Raw genomic sequence first — 21,940 nt, forward strand, 5'->3', positions numbered from 1 at the left:
AATGATCGGAGTACATGCGCCTGGTCAAACTGTACATATACGTTAACATATGGTGCATTCCATGCCGAATCGCGAAGCATGTAGTCCAGACTATTTCGAATTTTTTATTTTCATTTCTTTTCACATCTCATAGTCTTTTGCAACTAAAATAAAAGAAAAATAAATAAATGAATGATTAAATTGGCGAAAATTGTAAAAGTAAATAATTTATTCAACTGTTTTTTCATTAAAAAAAAAATTACACGCCATGAGAAACGAAATCTTCGTTACCAAATTTTATACATTGAAATAACTGATGTTAAAAATTTTATTCTCTCGGATAATATTCAAAAAATTGAAATCCGATTCTCGGTTTGATCTTGAAAGTAGAATTCTTACAGATTATTATTGTTTTTACTACATCTCAGAGTAACGAGTGTCATATGTGAAGAAGCGATTTTTTAAACCTGATATGATCAAGATGATTTGGCATGGAATGCTCCATACATACACATACAAGCATGCTACAGTCGATTGCACGATTTTATGTTTACTATTTCTCCGTTTGTGTTTGTTTGTTTGTGCATGCTGTGCAGACACAAAGCTATGTCTCAGAGACGAATAGAACCGAACTGCAGGAGAAGAATAGCGTTAAGGAAATCATCGCCACCGGCGTGTCCATTAAACAATTGGTACGTATTTACAAGTAAATGGCTATGTCATACATTCATGTAGATTGTAAACAGTGCAACACATATTTACACAAACAGATAACGAAATAAGTATGAAACAGTCCAGCTCATTTTGACCTACGTACTCACTCCTTGTCCTCTCGAATTTGGCCCGAAATTTTTTACATGATTCTTCTCACTTTGAAAAGCACTAGCTTCTGTTTTTTTTTTTCCTTTTTTTTTTTTTGACACGTTTCGAATTTTCTACAATTTTTCAAAACCATGTTATTCAATTCGTCAAATTCATCGATACGATTTATTAATATGAAAAATTTTTGAAATATCTTCCGTCACGTATAAAAATTTTTAAGCTTAGAACCAAAGCGGGAAGATTTTTCCTTGTCACTATTTTTAAGCTATTTCTGAAAAAAAAAACAAATTTCAAAATAATTAGAGCAGAAGTCGTTTTACTATGGATGGTTGCTCAAACATTTTCATATCTCACACCAGATTGTTGAGAAGTTTTTCAAATTTTTTTGCAAGACATTTATTTTCCTCCTCATTTTGCTGATGAGAAAAAAGAAAATAAATTGCTTTTGGTAAAATGGTTCCGAAAAATCTAAAAAAAAAAAAAAATTTCAAAAATCATGTCTGACGTATAAAAATGTTTCAAGAATGATATATATGTATAGTAAAAGGACTCCCGCTTCTAATTTTTTTTGACCATTCTTTCACCAGACAAAGCACTGTCGAAAATGATTTAAGCGTCGATTTTTTTGCAGAGCAATTGTATATATATATGATATTTATTTTTGAAATGAAAAAAACCGGTTGTATAATTGTATTCTTAACAGAATGATGAATGAGCATTGAACGCAGCTGTTGATTCGATGCTTCGACGATTGTGAAAAACGAACATAAGTTTTGTTTTTTTTTCTCATACTTTTTGCAAACAATAATTCAGCTTTTGCATAACGATAAGGTCATTTCTATGTGATTATTTATAAGTAGCAAAATTAATGCTATAAATTAACAGTATAACACCAATATAATACTATTATCAATTAACTATACATCGTTAATAATAATTAATAACAATGCTAGTAATGTCAATCAATTTCTCACTGATGTTACTTTATATTGCAAAGCTTCAAATTAATAGCGTCAAATAATAATATTAATAATACTGATAAAATTAATATAATAATACGTGTTTTGTACGCTGTGTTTTTGTTACTAACAGTGCCGAAGCTTTGGTGACCTGTCGAACATGAGTGATGCCGAGGTGGATACCTTTGCTCAAGAGGATCACGACATGCCGGAAAACGATGAGGTTTGTTCGTTTTTTTTTTTTCGTTTGCCTCTTTCTTCAAAAATTCTCTTGACAAAAAATTCAACATTTCTCGTATTCTCGTTGATTCATTATTTCATACAATAGCATATATATATATATAGATTACTACGACTTGAGTTAATCGTTCGTAGTTATAATAAATTCGCCTTTAGCTGATAGCAATACTATTTTTTAAAATTATTAATGTTTTGGGGATACAGAAGATAATTTTGAGTCAAGTGATCGAAGAAAAATCTCAGAAATCACGAGTATTTTTTTTATTTTTAAATATCATTTTTCAAGAAATTTCGAAAAAATTACGTACAACTTGTATTTGGATAGAAATTGTCGATAACATGAAAATTTTCCGGTCAATCTGCTAAAATTAATTTTCTGCATGTGACGGGAATTGAAACGTTTGTAGAAAAAAAATTCCTTCAACTTAATACAACTAGTCAGAAATTGTTCAGAAGAATTGAAAGACTATCGAAAATTTAAGTTCTCAGTTTACGAGAATAATTAAAAGTTTTTAAGAAACGGAAGCAGATGATATTTTCAATTCATTTTTTACTGATCAAAAAAAAAAACTGCAGATCCAAGTGCTTCGGAATTTGCTTATACATATATACATTTTAAAAATGAAATCAGTCGCAAGAAATTTTTCAAATTTGTTTTAACGAAAACAAAAAAAAAAACAAAAAAAAAAAAAAAATGAAACAAAAAAGCAAAACACAAAATCAGTCGATCATTGAAGTACTCGAGTCGACGGTTAAGAAAAAAGTAGGTAAATAAATTAAGTCTTATAAACTAATTATAATTATATATATATATATTTTGTAGAAACGTTCTGCATGTTTACGTTCAATTTTATTTTTGCATGTCCGCATCCATTCGTCAACATTCCGTGAATAAAACCGAAACGACATTAAAAAAACAAAAAAACAAAAAAAAAAAAATACATCAAACGCAATTAATTCACGCCCGACTAAACAAATTGAAAAATGAATAACCGCAACGCAAAATAACAATCCAACCGATAATCAGCGGAGAGCCATGACTGCGCTGGAAGGCCGACGTTTTTATCAAACACGTCACAGTGTACCAAATGGTTCGACGCATTCCGTCATTACTTTGGCCAAAGAAAACCTGCTATCTAACGATCCAGGCTTTCAAACGGTGAGAAAATCCTGAGAATCTCCATTTATCCGCACTTTTTACCCAGAAATCGAGGCTGATGGTAAATTTGAGACAAAGTTCCCTGAATTTTTCAGCTTTTATCGAATTGAGAAAACTATTTTTTCGGGGAAGATCATTTTTTTTTAAATGTAGATGCATCTTAATGAAATGATTTAAGTGATCCGATTTCTCTGCAATATATTGTTATATTATTATGCATTTTAAAGTATGATTGAGAAAAAATTTGAGAACTTTCGGAATTTTTTACTTTGTTTTAGCTAGTAAAATGTCAAAGAAATGCAAAAAAATTTCTAAATTTATTCCGAATATTTTACAATAATTATGTAATTTTTACACAGAGAATTAATACTTGTGTTACTGAAATTCGAAATTTCTTATTTGATTTTATTTTAGTATTGAACAAAAATTTTCTAGATCGTTGTGAGGGAAAAAATTCGGTTTTTGCATTTTGAAATATGATATGAGAAGATGGATCGTTTTTATAAATATTTTTGTTGCGCGCTGAAATATTAAAATTTTCACTGAAAAGTTTTAACAAATTTCTTTTCAAATTTCGGTGTGAGTATGAATTTTTTGTAGAAGAATAGAGGTGATATAAAATATTTCATCGATTTTTGAGGATTTTCCTAAAATGTGTATGTTTGTATTAATTTGTTGCTCAATTAAATTTTATTCCCAATGCTTAATCGTTTGACAGTTCGTTACGTCTAAAGACTGTAATTTAAGAAATAAATCGCGTTGCATTTTCGATTTTATTAAAAATTATAAACACGAAAGAATTTTGATTTCCGTGTTTCAGTATACCAAAAATATGAAGATACAAAAAACGAATAATTAATGAATCGATAAAATGGCTTTATAATTGGACCGAGAAGAGTAAAAAAACATAAAGAAAAATACCTCACAAATTGAGAGATAAATAATTTTTAATAAACAACCTCCAGTCGTTAATAACGTTGCAATTGGCAAGTCCAAAAATTTTTACTCAAATTTACCGTCAAACTTGAATCCCTCACCGCACATTTTCCAATTTACTAATCTGAAAACATGAAAGTAAAAACTCTCATACTAATTATACCAGAGGGTTAAAATCACTTTCGAAGTGACGTGCTTGTTTTTTTTATGATAATTCTGTATTCTGATAAATACACTAAAACCAGATTCGAAATTTTTTTTAAATCCAAACACTGCACTGAGGGAACATTTTTTTTCTCACTACAGTGAGTTCACTTGAAAAATTTTGAATTGAATCGAGGATCTAGTTTTCGAGTTTATTTTCATTAAACTCCATTCAAAATTGAATCTTGACCGAAGTACAAAAAAAGTTATTTCAAATGTTGTGAATTGCACAGTTTTGAATTGATGATCATTTCGGAGAGATCGAATGTCGCCTGAATTGGAATATTGAAAGTGAAAGAAGTTGAAAAAGAACAATCTAATTTGTGTTTGGTTTGCTACTTTCTTGGGGCGCATATCCTATTGTAGAAAGCAAAGTCGATGGGTGACTTGAGACTGTTTGATAAGGAGCGAACGGAGCTTGCCAAAGACGCGATTATCTTCAACGGCGTATCAGTCAAAGCACTCGTAAGTATTTACCACCCTCAAAAGCAACACGAAATCGGGCCTTGAAACCGTTTCCAGTCCACTTTTCCCACTCATAAAGCCAAGTCGCTTCATCGTATCACAATCAGCGTTCAAACATTCGAAACATGATAAAAACCGGTGTGAAAATTTCACTTGAGTCGCGTCTTTTCAAATCTTCGAAGAATCCGTGCTGTCGTGACTCTTCTGTATGTCGATGATCAAACGTCAGAGATTCAAAAATTTACCAAAACGGTAATATCAAGAAAATAATAATTCAGCATCACTAATCAAATTAAGTTTTACGGGAAAACTAACTCTTGATTTCCAGAGAAAAAAAAATTCTAAATTCGTTTTCCACATGTGCAGGGTGAGTTCTCTTCGGGATCTAGAGGGGGTGTGGCCTAAATCGGCCGAGGCTCCGCCTTCTATTCTGATAATAACAAGTATCAATAGGAGAAGGCGGAGCCTCGGCCGATTCAGGCCACACCCCCTATGAACTCCAGAGAGAACTCACCCTGTATACTTGATTTTAATAATCAGTTGATAAGATCCCTACTAATGTTAATAAATGATATCCTGATGACCATTCCCTGTTTTCCATATTTTTATTTTATTTTTTAAATATTTTTTTACTGCCATTATACTAACACTGAAAACCGTGCTATTTTTCTTTCTATGATTGTGCATGCAACTTAACTAAAACTGAATTATCCTGTGGACGGGACAGAGAGCGTGCTACTGTAGTTTGGCTAATTTAACAATCAACAGTGTTCAGAAGAACTCCGCCAATGGCCACAGGTCACTGACCGTTAAGCTGCAGGTAAGAATTATTAATCTCGGGTAAACCCGATCGACGTTGACTTCTGGTGCTGCTTTTGGGTCGATTGATTTAAGGGTGGAATTTATAATCCAGCCGAATCTCGAGAGATTCGTGGATTTGTTTGATAGAAGAAAAAAAAAAGAAGAAGAAGAACGCGAAACAAATACACGCAAAATAAAGAAGCACATTTAAACGCACGCAAATCTCACCTCGCTTTAGACTTATTGAAGAATCTTGAAGTAATATGCAATTTTTCTTAACGCTTGCACAGACACTGTATTCATCATACATCTTTATGTATTCCTAAGAAGCAAAGATTCTTTTTACGTGTTAATTTTTCAGTTTCAAATTGCTCTAAGCTACCAAAATTCAGTAGATCGTTCGATATTCGAAATGACTCTTGAGAAACAAAATCCATTGAAAAAAATTCGTGAAAAATAGTTTTCCGAACAAAATTAGTCATCGTAGAGTGAAATCGAACCCGCTAACTGAATTATCAAGCATTTTGAAGCGCTTCGGAATGAAAAATCGAAAGTCAAATTTTTGTCTATAATTCGATAATTCCTTTCGTACATTTTCAGGGATATCAACGTAAGTTACGAATAAATTAATTCTATAAATATTCAATATTCGGCTATCTCGTAATAAAATAACCAAAAAGTATAGACTTTTAATTCATCAGCCATTATCACATATCTTTTGTTGCCTAAATCTATAGCACTGCGTGCACAAAAATGGGAATTAAAAAGAAGAAGATCACCTTATTCATTATCCTCACCTGCAATCTGCTTATCACAGTTTTTCGTGCGTGCAAATATTCAAATACACTTACCATGAGGAAACATTCACGTGAGCAGAGCATCAAGGCCGGTTCTGAGCGCAGATTCCTTTACCGACACTTACCGACATTTCTAGAACGTTTGAGAGCAATGAGGTGGGGGATACTTCGAGAAAGTTTTTTCATCCGATGACTAGTGACCGACGGGTTTCGACTGATTGGTTCGATCTTGACTGAAGCAGCCCCGCCCCAAAACTGTTTTAAAATGTGTTAAAAGTGTCGGTAAATGTTGGTACAAGAATCTGTGTCAGGAACCAGCCTTGTCACTCTGCTCACATGATAATCAATCCATCACAACCCGCACAATTATTACAAATAATATTGAAACATGGCGTTTGCAAATGCGCGGCAACCATCTCGCATTGAACGAATCGAATTAATACTGCTTTTTTCTTGTGTCCGTAGAAATCAAGCTTCAACAAATTCGACGCATTGAGCAAGAAGCCCGTTCTTCACGTGCGTTCAGTAGACGCTGGAAAAGTTCAGCAACAATTCAACTCGGTACGTTTTTACCATAGATAAATATTTGGTAAAAACATCTTTTTACCACAATCATTAATCAACTGATTTTACAATATATTAAACATAAATATTGTTCACCTGCCTTTCTAATAATTTAGTGCCCAATAAAAATTAATTGTTCATCTCGAATCTGTACTATATTCGCATTGATTAGAAAATCTTACTTACTTAATTACTTTTCCAATTCCTGACAAAAATCAGAATTAGTTCGCTTTATCGATTCACATCCCCTGTCTGATAAAAAAAAGTAATAATTCTAGTCGGTCGATAAAATTGAAAAAGAATGAATAAAAATTGATAAGTAATTTGTAATTCTTAAGCTAAATAAAAACTGAATTCCACTTATCATCGCCATTTTTATTCACAGGTGGGTCAAAATGGCGAACCGAATCCGAATTGCCGCAGTTGCGGTAAAGTCGTGTTTCAAATGGAACAGACGAAAGCTGAAGGGTTGATTTGGCACAAGAATTGCTTCCGATGCAATCAATGCAGCAAACAGCTAAGCGTCGACAACTACCAGAGCCATGAAGCCACCCTTTACTGCAAGCCACACTTCAAAGAACTATTTCAGCCAAAACCCGTCGAAGAATCCGACCAGCCCAGTACGTATTTGCAAATTTATTTTCCGAATTTCGAATACGATATCAAATATAATTGTTATTACAATTGTTCTCGTAAATCATTTATATTTATATTTGTATAACTCAGTTTAATTTATATTCCGACAAACTCGCGGTTATTCGTTTCAGTGGGTCCGAGTTTTTTGAGTATTTTTTTCACCTTCTTTTACCCTCAAAATAAATAATTAAATAGTGAATAGAAGTGAATCGTGTTCTCTTAGAAGTTATGGCTATTTTATTTTTGAACAGGAACTCAGAAAGAACGAGTGTTTAACATTTTTCGGTTACTTTTCAAAAGTAAATCAGCCATAATTTGTATGAAAACAATTATTCCAATTCCATTTACGGTTTGTAATTCTCATATTTCTCCATGAGATGATCTTTAAGTACAAAAAAAAAATAAAAATCACAAAATAGAAACTATTTTTTAATACTTGAACGTATAAAAACCAGTCAAGTGGAGGTTAAAATTTTCAGTCTTGTAAAATTCTTATCAAACAACACTAATTACATTACATTAATTTTTTCAGAATGATTTTTTTTCATACCGACCAATTGTCAAATTTTTGTGTCACATTGAAAACAGTTGTAAAGATCCAAATTTTAGTCAGATCTTAGAGAATTGATGTTTACAGAAAAACGAATGATATAATCGTGCATCTCAGATACAAGATTGTTTAAAATCAATCTTGAAAAACTTGGGATTCCTTGTGTTTTTGTTCGAAAAACTTCACGTAGATCCGAAAAATCGCGAAGCGATTTTCATCACAATAACGTGAAATGAATTTGCGGAAAAAACATGGCGTTTAGTCCAAAGTATTTTAATTTTATGAATTTTACCAATTTCTTACACGTAGTGCGTCCACGCAAGCCAGAGCTGATAATTCGAGAGAACCAGCCGAAAGAATTGCCACCAGACGTGGTCAGAGGTAAATCAAAGAACAAAGCGTGAACCAAGTGTTGCATTGTCGCTATAAAATAATCCACGTGACGCCTGAAAGTGTTTTTGTGTCTGTAAACCAGCGGACGTTTAGCTGAGAGCGCAGTTTTTCAAACCTCAAAATGAGACAAAGAACATATATATGCGTTGAAAAATAAATAATTAAGGGAAATGGAAAGACAAAGGAAAGAATATTTAAAAGAATCTTATTTTTCTAGATTTTGTCATATCAAAGATGTGTCAAGTATTCAATTATTGGCAACTTTATACTCATCATAATGCTTTGCCTTTGATTTTAATGAGAAAACTATCCATTCACTGTACATGTAGGGGAGGGTGGGGCAAAGTGGGATCTCAAAATTTGTTATATCTCAAAAAATTTGGGGGGCAAAGTGAGCATCTGAAATTTTTTAAATAACCCGGCATAAAATTTAAATTAAACGTGAATTACTCGGAAATCATAATTACTCTAAACATTTTATTCTGATTTTAGGCATTCTTTTCTTAAGAGACACACTTTGCTCCACCCTCTCCTAAATAATTTGAAGAGATCGTAGTTCATTTTGTTTGTAATTTAATTACCTACGTGTAGAAGTGATCGTATGGACTTTAGTCTTCATTCGCTTTTCGAAAATCCAAAAAACAATTTTTATAAAATCCGTACCGATGTTTTATCTCGGAATATATCCATCGCTTTTGCGATTTGTGCAGAATTGATTTGTAATCAGAACTTAACCCTCCGTCGGTAAGGTAGGTCTATAATACTTTTTCAACGTGATTGTTATTTGAAAAATCTGAATCAAATTGAAAGTACTCTCTTGGAGATATCCAATTTTTTTGAATAGTGTATTTTTTTGTTATTTACAACTTGAATAAAAAAAAAAGGGAATAGTCATTCTTATAGAAAGATAGAAGGGGACCGTATCCTAAGAGACCTACGTTGCCGACCGAGGATTAAATCAGTCACTGATTCTAATTCTTTTCCATTTTCAAACTTATTTCGTTGGACTTTAGAAATTTTTGATTCAATGATTTTGTTCATTTCCTGATCTTTAACTCGAATTGCTGCAGCTCCTGGTCGTCGATAAATGTTGTGATATACATACTAATTACTGAATTTGTTTACATTCATCCGTTTATTCAGGTATAATGTCTTCCTGTTACTTATGGCGGAAAAATATTTCCAAAATATTTTTTATCAATTATTTGAAATACTCTGAAAATTTTTTAAACATATATACGACTCATAACTGAGAAAAAAAAATTAGTAAAAGTAAAATATTGTTTCTTATTAGTGAGTTTGCGTTTGTGTGATGCTTTTTGGGTGGATTGCAAATTAAAGTCGAATCCTTTCCTTCCCTGCAATTTCGTCTGTCAATTATTATTCTCCCTTTGGTTTTTTTTTCAATTTTCATACAGAGATTAACGGAATGTCGTTGATATTTGCGAGCATAACATGTAATCATCGGCAAAAATAATCGCTTTAAATGTGATGATAAATCATGTCGTTGCAAACCGAGCAAAATTTCGCCATCTTTAATTCCGTTCTTTCGACTTTCAGCTTCTGATAAGCCAGACTTGGGACTGGAAGAACTTTCAGCCCTCAATGTCAAGTCTCGCTTCCAAGTCTTCGAAAAGACCGGCGTTGAGACCAACGACATCGAACGATCTCCATCTCAAGTTGCCGTCAAACGTGCTCCAAGTATTCTCAGCAAACTCGCCAAGTGAGTCGATTACGGTTGGATTTACACCCTCGTGAAGAATTTAGACTCCAACAATTTACTCGAATATCCTCAAATTTTTAATTCAATTCGGAGTAAAGTTAATTTTGAACTTTTACAAAATAACTGTAACGATTTTCTTTTAATCGCTCAGATCACCTTTGATGATTTAAAAAAATTTCTGTTCAATTTTCCCTCCAGCATTCTGAAATATTTCAATTCACAAAATATATTTGATTTCTTTTAGAGATTTTTATCGATTTTATGCTCACTTTAGAAAAAAAAAATATTTCGTCTGTTACTATCACGAATAGTTTTATCAATCTTGATCATAAAATTTTCGTATAATTATACAAGCTTTCGAGAATTTTTAGACAAGTTAGATACCATCAGTTAAATCTTTTAACCAGTTACAGCGATTGGTTCGACAAAAATCGACAAATTTTATGACAACGTATTTATCAAGTTTTTATACATCTGTAAGCTATGAAAATCTATTATAATTTAAAATTGGAAAAACAGAAAACACTAAAATCGTAAACTTTAACTTTGAGCATCGGTAATTCCTGTCAAATCCTTTCGAAAGTTTTATAAATCATCTTTCGATTCAAAAATCTGTTAGATTTTTTAGCCATTTTTTACTTTTGTGTTTCAACCCTTTCTCCTAAATTTTATGACTCGGGGGTTTTGGGGTCGCTGATGACGAATCTGTTATCAGAATTTAACAATTTCTAAATCCAAAATGGCAGATATCAAATCGCAGAAACTATCAAAATTTAATGATTCTACCCAAAACTCGTTACTCGATCGTTACATCAAAGATCATCTTAAGTTATCTTAAGTTTGAAGTTATGAAAAATAAGTTACGAAAAAATCTCTGAAATTACTTATTGCACACGCTGCAAGCGATTCCGTGCTTTCCTAAGCCAATGAAATATTCTCTGGTCAGCATTTCGGAAGTACTTGAATACGACACTCGCATCAGCACTCGCATCGCTTTCTAAATAAGCTAACTTTAATCGCCTGACACAGTTTCGTGAGTGCAGCTAAAGGATAGTTAATTAATTTATGGGAATAAATTCGCTGTCCACATTTGCGTGATGACTGATTTTACAAACGCAATTTTTATCACTCTGCAAAGGTTCCAAGCCAAAGGAATGGACATCGGAGTTGCCGATGAATCCCTGAACGGCATCCCTTACGAGGAATCCAGCGAAAGCGAGGAGGAAGAAGAAGAGACTGACGGTGAGTCGGCGACACTAGAAACCGATTTTAAATATTTATGACCATTTTGTAACGAAATTCAGAGAGATTTTGAAAAGTTTAGGGAACTAATATTCTCTCAAATTTTTATTATTCCTCATTGATTTCTGATTATTTTTATTTTTTTTTTTTTTTATTCCAAATTGAACACTTTTAGACATTTATTTGATATACAGATTTTATAACAAGTTTTCAAAATGTTTGTACAAAGTTCCACAAAAATTTTAGCAAAATCGGAACCTTTCTATTGTTTCAAAACTTTTCCAAAGTATATTCTTTAGAACAAGTCAAAATTTTTAATTTTTGCCACATTATGTATTATATATAATTAAAAATTCCGGGACGTAGAAGAAATTAGCAATCGAAAAATCGGTCGCATTTTTTTATCTAAAGTTGTATAGTATTGACGGAAATCAATTGAGTGTGATTAACATTCGATGAAACTCTTGGTGTTGAATAAAAAATGCAATTTCTAAGATCGTTGCGTTCCTTCTGATCCTGCAGAAGTCGATAACGAAATAATCAAGGCAAAACGTTCAACCCGAGAACGTCCGATGAGCTTTTCAAAAATGGACGACATGAAAAATCGGTGGGAATCGACCAGCCAACAAGGACGAAGGGAGTCTCAAAGGGAAGCTCGTAAGGAAGAAATTGCCGGGATTCGTTCTCGCCTATTTATGGTGAGTTGTGATAATTTTTTCGTGTAATTAAATACACATATATATATATATATATATATTTTTTTATATAGATTCCGATAAAATTCAAACGCTAAGTTGTTTGTTATAAAAGAAAAAATTCAAAGCCTATAACGAATATGGGGGTGATTTTGTTTAGAGAGGGGTTAAAATTAATTTGAAATAAGGAGTTTGAATAAAAACAGAAAAGAGAACGAAAAAAATTTACTGGAAAATCTTTCTCCACGATTTTAAATACAGACAATTTTTCATTTCGACAAAATTATCGTAGCTGACGCTTCGAACATTAACAATATAAAAACACTTGAGGAAATAAAACTAATTTCTGACACGACGAGAAATAAACCTTTTGTGAGAGATAATTAATGAAATTGAAATTAAAATCTGTGATAAAAATGGAACGAATAATCGGGCCGTAATAACTATTGACTTTAATTATTCATGGAAACAGCTGATAATTTCATGGACATTTCGGTTCTCGCATAAAAATAAACAGAGAATTTTTCAAAGAAGAAAAAAAAAAACAAGAAAAAAACACGATATCGTTCATAAAACGTAAAATTTTTAAGAATTTTGATAATATAATCATTGGTCAATAATCAATCTTTTCTTAACTCTATAAACCTTCAGATAAAAAAAGACAAAATCGTAGTTATTATTCACACGTGTCAATACTTCGTTGCATTCAAAAAATTATGTTTATTTGAAAAGTTCGAATTTTTTGGAAATTTCTAATTCGAGATCAAGTTGAAGTAGAAGTCTTCTGTTATCAGATTGAAAAAATAAATTTCTGATTATAGATACAGTATTTAAAAAAAAAAAAATGTCGAGTTATTTTTCACTCAATTCAATTAATATTTATCGTCTGAATCATACTTGAAATGACGATCATCGTGATTAATATCACCCGGTTTAATTTTAGACAATTCCTTTCAGAGTTCGATTATTTGCAAAGGAAACAAACAACTCGGTTGTCAACAACAGTTTCACTTGTCAAAGGAATTCCAGCGTTGCTTCGCGTCAGACAACCCAATAATGATTACTCACTAATTACGTACTCATCGGTGTAAAAATCCATCACTCGACACTTTTTAAACCAGAATATGGCCTCGGATAATTGCAGTTTTGAAATTGGCGGCCCACTTCTGACTCGAGATAGTGAACGTCGTAAAAGTTTTAATGGAAGGATATTAAAGCGCGCTTAATCACTTTAATCGACTGAAATAACTTAAAATTGATGGAGAATCGATCGAAATTACAATCCCACCGTATTCTAGTAGCAATAAAAATTATTAAGGTGACGTTTCTAGGAGTTATATTCTTCTAGAAACTTGTGTATATAAATATATGGGCGATTCCATCCGTTATAGGTAAACGATCAGCTGCCAAAATAGCAATTTGGGTGCAATTTTGAAATGTAATGGTGCCCACTAAGATACGAAAATGTCCCATATTTTAAACTGCTAGAGTTTATCGTTAATGAAAAAAATATCCCAAAAATGTATATAAAATTGGGAACGATCAGATCAAAGTCCGCCAGAGTCGAATAAAACTGAAATACGTTAAATCGGTTTTTTTTTTTTTTTTTTTTTTTTTTTTTATCGTAACCAGAGATAATAAAAGTGATTTTCAGATGCCAGGGAAGAAAAAATGGTTTGAAAATTTTGAAAAATTCAAAATAATGCTCAATAATGTTTATAGAAGTCATTTTTTACTATTTAAAAAACATTTTGAAAAACCGGGTACCCCGTTTTGCCCCCCCCCTCCCCTGCTTCGTTGATTTTTTTTCTCTCGACTAAATTCTGGACATATTACGCAGGGAAAACAAGGCAAAATGAAGGAGCTTTACCAACAAGCGGTTGCGGAAAGTGAACGCGTGACTAAAATCAACGCCGCTGAAGAGATTCAGGAAATTCAACAATCTGCCCACGCACGTTCAATCAAGGAGCGTTTCGAACGCGGCGAGCCAATTGCTGCTAACGACGATGAGAACTCCGAGGAAAAGTTTAAACACCAAGATCGTGCCGAGGAGGACGTCATCGCCGCTGGTTAGTGCATTAAAACGCTTGAATTTGAGAAGAGAATTCGGTGAAACTGTTCCATTTCTTTTCATTTATTTATTTCTTTTTTTTTTTAATTTTCTACCGTTTTGAAAAAAAATTCTACACTTTTTCTGGTAAAGTTTTCAACTATGTATTCTGATTATATATGGATCTCAGAGATTTGGAGAAATTCTAGAATTAGAATTCGGATTCTTTTCAATTAAGCTTCCAATTTCTATCGAAAATTTGAAATACTCTAGAGTTTTAATGCTTCTCACTATTTCTCACCGAGTCTTCTTCGAGGTAAATATCGAATGAATTTCTGGAAACAAAAGAAATATTTTTAATTTTAAATAGAATTTATTTATCATGAATATTCAAGTGTTTGAAGCTGTGAATAAAACACACTCGGTACCTTTTGAATAAAGGTTTTCTTGAATTTAACATCTCTTCTCAGCTCAGTACGCACGAAATTCTCCGAACAATTGTGAAAAATTCCGTGAAGAAAATTTTTTCGAAGTGGTCAGTGAATTTTTGTGAAATTTCGAGTAATTCAAGAGAAGTCGGAGAACCATAAAAATCCAAAAAACGATGTGAGAAAAAACAAACATAGTTTGAAAGTTTCAATACAAGCAGGAAAATTTTTTTACAAAACATTCAGAAAAAGAGAAAAGCGCTATTCTCAACTTTATATTACCTCAAATTTTGCTTCAAATCGCAAAACTCGATCGCTAAAAATTGTGTCAAATAATCTGTTCCAAAGTTTTTGAAGAATATTCTCAGGAAAAAAAATGTCCGATCACATGCATATTAAATAAAAAATTAAATAATTGTCGACAATCGCATAATTATATCGCGCAACAGAAATTCATTCGCTAAATTTCTTAACTCCGAAACTTTTCACAAACAGCTGGACAAAGTTGTAAGATTATGAACAGCTTTTTTACACAATTTCTGCAAGCTTCATCCACTCACAAAATTCATACTTTTTTGCTACAGGTATCAGCAAGAAATCTCGCAGTCTCTTTTTGGAGCTTGATGCAACGGCAGCGAAAACGGCGAGACCAGTGACGCCAAAAGCATCAAACGAAACAACTCGACGCGTTCGAGACGTGAGTACATAAATTTTGTCTGATTTTAGAAACTTTCAGCACGATTACGCACAATAATTACGTTTTTTTCCCCCTAATTTTCAAGACAACTGACGAAATTGCTCGATTTTTGCACTCGATTCTTTGCAAAAGCACTTTTGCTGAATTCAATATTTAAAAAATTGGAATAACGAATCGAAAGTAAGAGTGAAAAACACGTTGGAAAATCATACGATTTTGTCAAAATCTGATTTCTCTTACTAATTTAACTTCGAAATTTCGAAATTTTGAATGGAAAATTTCTTCAGATAACTGATTTTTCATCAATCGAACGATGTTCTACATATCGTCGTTTGTTGAATTCGATTCGCCATTTTAACTGGAAAAATTTTCAGGGACAGATTCGTTATCAACGATTTTAAGCAGACGCTAAAAACTGCTACAAAAATCGACCAATTTTATCAGTTGTTCTTGAAGTGGGATTGAAATTAAACGTAATCTATTTCCGGTTATGACGATGACGCTCGATAATTTTTTGGTAGCGTTGATAACGCCGAATAATAGATTCGAGAGAAATTATTTTTGTATTTTTGATGCATGCTGTTTTCAGTACATTGAATTGTGCGAATTACAGCCGCGAGTGTTTTTCTTGGAATGTTATCTAGTCGTTTATTAGATGTTAGTCATCATCCTGATTGCCAGCGATCTTTCTTAGGAAGTAACAGATTAAAATCTGCAAACACGTTTCGTATCAATTTCAAAAGTATAAAGCGTGGTTCAATTTTTGAAATAATAATCAGCAAAAAGGAGCAGTTTTATTCATTTTCTAGATACTCCAGGTTGTCGAATTAAGTTCGATTTGTTTTCTGCCAAATCAAGTTCAAAGGAACCAAATTTTTTAGTTTTTCAAAATTTCTTCATGTGCTCCAAAAATATGAAAACAAACTGTTCCGTTATATGACCAAAATTAAAATGATGAGAACTAGAAAAAGAATATATATGCAAATGTAAAATAAAAAAGTGAAACACTGAGTAGGTTTGAATATTTTTTAATTGAAAGTAATTCCACAAAAACAGCTTGCAAAAATTAAATATCTACTTTTAGAGATGCTCTTATCGCGTAAACATATTTCAACGAAATCAGAAATGGTGAGATTAAAAATAGCTGGATTTGATCTGGAATGCCCCATGTACAGATTGGATTCTTGTTTATTTTCGTCTTCTCGCAGGATGGGTAATTCGATAAATTACGTCTCACGACAAGAGAGCTGAAGCAATTTAGTAGCGTCGATTGTTTTTGGGGCCAAGTTAATTGCGCCGTGGCTGATCGTCTGTTTAGTTCTTGCTTGCAGTGAGTGGTTTATCAAACTATCAACCAGTATAACACGTTTGCTCTAGAAGTTCAGAGCCTGCCAGTGACTCATAAGAGTCGAACGAATTATGCTCCTACTGATTGTGAGATAATTAAAATTCCTTAATTGGACACGCGTGGCTATGTTCGTGGAGAAGAATTGTCTACGGCTGCTTGAGGTGCTTATAAAGTCGCGTTGCTCACCTCGAAAACGCGGCGAGCCAAAACTCCTACACGGCTTGAGTGATCAGGATGAAACTTAGGCAATTGATGCCTTATTTTGGCAAAAAGTGAAGCGACGTATGTTTTTTGAAAATTGTTGAAAAAAAAATTTACAGATCGGTTATCGCTCATCGAAACTGGGCAAATTTTTACAGTTGTACCGAAAAGATCGAATCTTATGGGACTAGGCTCAAAGCGTGTGTTTCATCAGCCCTGAGTGGCATCATACCACATAGTTCGATCCTTTTAGTGTAACTGTGAAAATTTTCCCAAATTCGGTGAGTGATAACTGATCTGTAAATTTTTCTTCCAAATTATCAAAAAGTAAAAAGACGTTCTGCTTTTTGCCAAATTAAGGCATCACTTGCCCAAGTTTCATCCCGATCGCTTTAGCGGTATAGGAGTTTTGGCTCGCCGCGTTTTCGAGGTGTACAACAAAGTCTTTAACCTTCTAGGGAAGACGTTATGTTATACTTGGAAAATAGTCGCCAGCCTTACTCTAAAAAGCTGATTGCGAGCGAGTCTTGATATCGTCTCGCATTAAATCTTCAACATTGCATTCTACCTTCTTTAACCAATAAATGGGGAAATTTTACATCTTTGTTTCAGTTTTAAATTTTAGTACAAGATTAGCGAACTATAATTTGCTCTCTTGTTTTCACTTGTCATTTAAATTAAGCATATTAGGAAGCTTGAAAACACACACTCTTGAAACTTGAAAACCCAAATGCGCATGCGCAAAATAACGTGACTTTATCGGTCGAGTCAACTAGATCACGCCGAAGTTACCGTCTGCTTGTCAGATTGACCAACTATTAGTGCGGCTGGCCAAACGCTAGCTATTGAAATTTGCGTTGCGAAGTTAGGTTGCGTTGAAAACTTGAGATAGTCCAAATGTGAGAATTCTTCATTTGAGTCAACGTAACCTCAAAATACTTCCGCGTACTGTCATTTCGCGCTGGGGCCTAGCCAGGCAGTGTTGGCCAGCCTGTCTTTGCCCGCCGAAAAACATGGCGCATGCGCACTTGGGTCTTCAATTTTCGGAGACTGCCCTGGTTATGATGAAAAGCAATAAATTTTTTCCCACGAAAGAATTTCCCGTTTCGAAACTCCGTAATTTAAAATATCATTCCGACATGTCGCCATGAACGTTGATGATCAATCGATAAACCGTTGCGCTTGAACTGATTCTTTGGTGGTTGGCGATCTGTGGCAATGGCGATCGGCGTGACGAGTGCAGGCTTTCATGGGGCGTCAAGTGTCCGACGACGTCGTTCGCAGTACCGACACAGCCGAGGAAGTGCGTGCCGAGACATCGGATATTTCGAACAAGTTCAAGTTCTTCGAGGCTTATAAAGCGCCCGAGAAACAGCGGAGGCAGTTCCGAATTACGCCGCCACGTGACGGACAAGTCAAGGTTCGCATCGGTGTGCTGGTGTGAACTCCATCGCATTTATCCTCGTCCCAATTAATGTCACTTGCGTCAGTCCGCAGTCCTTAAGATGATGTAGAGTCAGTCTTTACCGATTGAGTAAATGGCACTATTTTTTGCTGTTCTTGGAACCTACGCATTATTGAGGCGAAAAAGTTGTAGCTAGCGCAATTCTACACAGAATTTCGAACATAAATCGCAAGAACACATATTTTTTCACTCAAAAAGAATGACGGAAAATGCATTTCTTCATTTTTATTATCAGTATGTACCGGAATACATTTTCTAGCATTATTCTCTCATTATACAGAGAAGTTTTTAGATATCTCTGTGTGTTATTGCATACAGTATTGTGCTATCTCCGGGATTTTCACATCAGTAATGCGTAGAATCTGTCATTAGAAGAAACAAATCGTATTTTACTCGGTCGGTAAGGATTGACGATAGCATCCTCTTAAGGTGATGCTATACGCGAGTAACTTGCAGAGTTTAGGATTGCAATGAAACGGAATAATGAAATGGATCTGCTTCGTGCATTTAATAATTTGTATCTAATGAAATAGCTCTTCCTATGAAAAACGATAAAAATTTTTAAGTAAAAACAGCTGTTTGCAGATACCAATCATTACAATGGGAAATTACATTTTATTGCTTCGTTCAAGAGTGATCCAAAAACTAACACTAATGCAAGTAATTTTCTCGAGTATAGCAACGCTCTAACGAGGTTTGTGAGTTGGAAATCAAACACTCTTTGTTGACTTTATTACGGCTGAGTATTTGTTTGATTATTACATCCCTAAGCCACCAAAATTATTCTAAGAATACAAAAAAAAATATGCATACTGTAATTATAAGGAAAAGCTTGATTTTTCATTCCAAACCGCTCTTCGATGGTTGAAACTCTAGTAGATTTGTTCGATTCTTCTTCACCATGGCTGATTTTATTTAAACAAGTGTTTATCACAAAGTCACTGTAACGAATTTTTCTCAAATAGTCAATCCTATATTGCTGCTTGCTTTTCGAGATCAATATCCATGCAATGTTGGAAAATTCAGAAGTCAATGATACCAACGTGATAAGAAAAAGTCTCACGCTGAGATTGGAGAAAGTAATTTTCTAAACAAATTGTGTTATCAAAAAATAAAATCGAACTAATATATCAGTATTTTTACCATTTTGACGCAGGTCAAACCGAAAAATCAGCACCCAAGCACATATGCATAATTTTAGTATCCTTTGTATCTTTGTATTTCTAGGACAATTACCGTAGCTTACGAATGTATGAGTTTAAGACATACTCAATTTGCCATTCGTAATAAAATTGACGAAGAAGTCGCGATTCTTGACCTACCAACCTACTTTAATTAACGCAGCTTAAATCCAAGTATATTGGGCCTATAAATCTGTCAGAAAAATGTCGAAACATGAGAAAACCATAATGCAGTAGTGTAGAAGGTATACATTAAGTTAATCAAGTAAAACTTGATCGATTGGACTTGAGTCAATCATCACAGATCTGAATCTAGTAACATAGTTATCAACAATATTGAAGCAATACAATTATTCTTCCATGTTTGCAATACCAAAGACAGATCAATTGTCCAATTTTAATATGTTTCATGTATTTATTTTTCTGAAAAACATTAAAATTTATTACTTCAGGCAACTTAATCATGAAGCTGACCGTCATTTTGAAAAGTTGCAATACACAGAATCTTTGCAATTTTTTTCGAAGAAAGAAATCCGCAGTTTCTTTACATAAAAAATTTTTCGAATACGTAAATGATTTATCCATCGCATGTTGTAAAAAAAAGTTGTTACAATCTATTTTCATTCGACATTTTCCTTAGTGAACTAATTAATACGCCCAATACTTTTTTTTTCCTCGCTGAAATGTCGCTGTGTTTAGGCGTGCGTGAAATCCTCAGCTGTTTACTAATTCTGTTTTGAACCAGTGTGCTGTCATAACTGTTGATGTTTTATTACGATCCCTGCAATTAATTGCATATCCGCAAAATTGAATTGTACTGTGTATAAATCCAGTTGATAACGCAACAAAATCTTTCGTGGATTCCATTTAGAGGCTAGTTGTAGAATTTTTAATTCTATAGTATAGCCGTCATGCGTATCTTGGTTGAAATTGTTTTTACTACTCATTGAACAATTATTGATATCATCTTGCAAAAATTGACTGAAATCCTAAAAAAGACTAAAAAAGTTATCTTCTCCTTGATATTTACGTTATTCCTCTAAAACTGAGGCTGTAACGATCAGCTGATCGCTCGATGCGACGCCATAATGATATTATTAGGCACATATTAAAGTATAATACAAAAAATTATTAAAAAATGGCGACACTGGAGCCATTCTCGCGAGACATGTTAAATTGTGCGGCACGCAGTGCAACTGGTGCAAATTTAAATCTAGGAGAAAAAACTACTTAATCTACATGTCTGTAGCTAGATAAATACATGGGGGATTTTCGATAAGGCAATTTAAACATTATTTATTAATAAATAAGTGCTCTTTTCGGTCGAAAATTGAACATTTTCGTTCAAATATTCGCCAATTACGCAAAAATCAATACTTTTAAAATCTCCTACCCCTGTTACCCCTTAAATACAGACTTATACTCCCGTTTCAGAATCAACCTCTGCAGGTGTAACATGCACACGCTCTTCCATGCAGTAGACATACCTCGTTCCCCATGTGCCGATAATTGAAAAATGCGAAACGGCAAGCCATAAGGCATTGCGATTCCTTTGTGCAGACGCGGTAATTAGCTGAAACTTTGCTTACGGCTGCCTGATTGCAATTTCCAATTGCACAGAGAACTTCAACGAGCAATCTCAACATAACCGTAATATGCAAGAGTTGCGGGGTTATAATTGCACGCCAGTTTTATTGCATCATATATTCTTAAATCTGCTCGTTCAGCTTATCGTTATTATTTTTTATCAACTTTACATTGGTTCGTATGATCGACGGTTACACGTGTGTGATCCAAAACATCAAAGGATGCCGTCTGTTGATGGCAAATTTACGATGGTAACTGTGTTGTACAGAATTATGAACGTCATATTTTTATCTACTTTTCCTAGAAACCGACAGGCTCCATTAGACAAAAGAAAACTGTTGACGTTTGCACGAAGTTATCTACCCCTTCATATTTACGTTATTCCTCTAAAACTAAGGCTGAAATGATCAGCTGATCGCCCGATGCGACGCCATATTGCTCCGGACATTAGTTCCAGTCATAGTTTCTTGTGATACAAACAATTTTAGATTCAACTTTCTTGTTTTTTATAATCTAATTCTTGGCACTGGCTGGAAAGCTTCTCGTTTCAAATGGACAGAAGAAAGTGGATCATTTAGCAGAAAATGCTTTTCATTAATGCAATAAGTATTTTTTATACTAAAAAACAAAAGTATTCAATCGAACAAAAAACAGCAACTAGTCGACTAGCTTCTGTTAGTCAGACTAACCTGATTTCAATACCAATGCATTATTTACAAAGAAGTTAATTCAGAGCAAAAATGGCGATCTTAACAAGTTTCTCTGCCACCAGATAGTGTCTTCCGATGTAATAAATTCCATTATAAAGTTATGAGTAT

General features: G+C 33.6%; 1 protein-coding gene across 18 annotated transcripts in view; it reads left to right on the forward strand.

The window, feature by feature from the left end:
* Positions 1 to 21,940, forward strand: part of LOC124404940 (probable GPI-anchored adhesin-like protein PGA55) — a 113,888-nt gene that overhangs the window by 74,664 nt on the left and 17,284 nt on the right. For 4 of the 18 annotated variants that reach the window (XM_046879464.1, XM_046879468.1, XM_046879474.1 and 1 more), the window contains 14 exons: positions 576 to 671; positions 1,894 to 1,983; positions 3,028 to 3,159; positions 4,666 to 4,764; positions 5,492 to 5,584; positions 6,828 to 6,923; positions 7,312 to 7,546; positions 8,422 to 8,493; positions 10,066 to 10,228; positions 11,367 to 11,470; positions 11,993 to 12,168; positions 14,006 to 14,234; positions 15,228 to 15,340; positions 18,133 to 18,309. In XM_046879464.1, coding sequence (XP_046735420.1) covers positions 576 to 671; positions 1,894 to 1,983; positions 3,028 to 3,159; positions 4,666 to 4,764; positions 5,492 to 5,584; positions 6,828 to 6,923; positions 7,312 to 7,546; positions 8,422 to 8,493; positions 10,066 to 10,228; positions 11,367 to 11,470; positions 11,993 to 12,168; positions 14,006 to 14,234; positions 15,228 to 15,340; positions 18,133 to 18,309 — 1,875 coding nt within the window. The remainder of the gene's footprint in view (positions 1 to 575; positions 672 to 1,893; positions 1,984 to 3,027; positions 3,160 to 4,665; positions 4,765 to 5,491; positions 5,585 to 6,827; positions 6,924 to 7,311; positions 7,547 to 8,421; positions 8,494 to 10,065; positions 10,229 to 11,366; positions 11,471 to 11,992; positions 12,169 to 14,005; positions 14,235 to 15,227; positions 15,341 to 18,132; positions 18,310 to 21,940) is intronic. The other 14 variants (XM_046879467.1, XM_046879471.1, XM_046879478.1 and 11 more) reach the window with 11 other exon arrangements.

The sequence above is a fragment of the Diprion similis genome, chromosome 3 (genome assembly GCF_021155765.1).
Source record: "Diprion similis isolate iyDipSimi1 chromosome 3, iyDipSimi1.1, whole genome shotgun sequence".
NCBI lineage: Eukaryota > Metazoa > Arthropoda > Insecta > Hymenoptera > Diprionidae > Diprion > Diprion similis.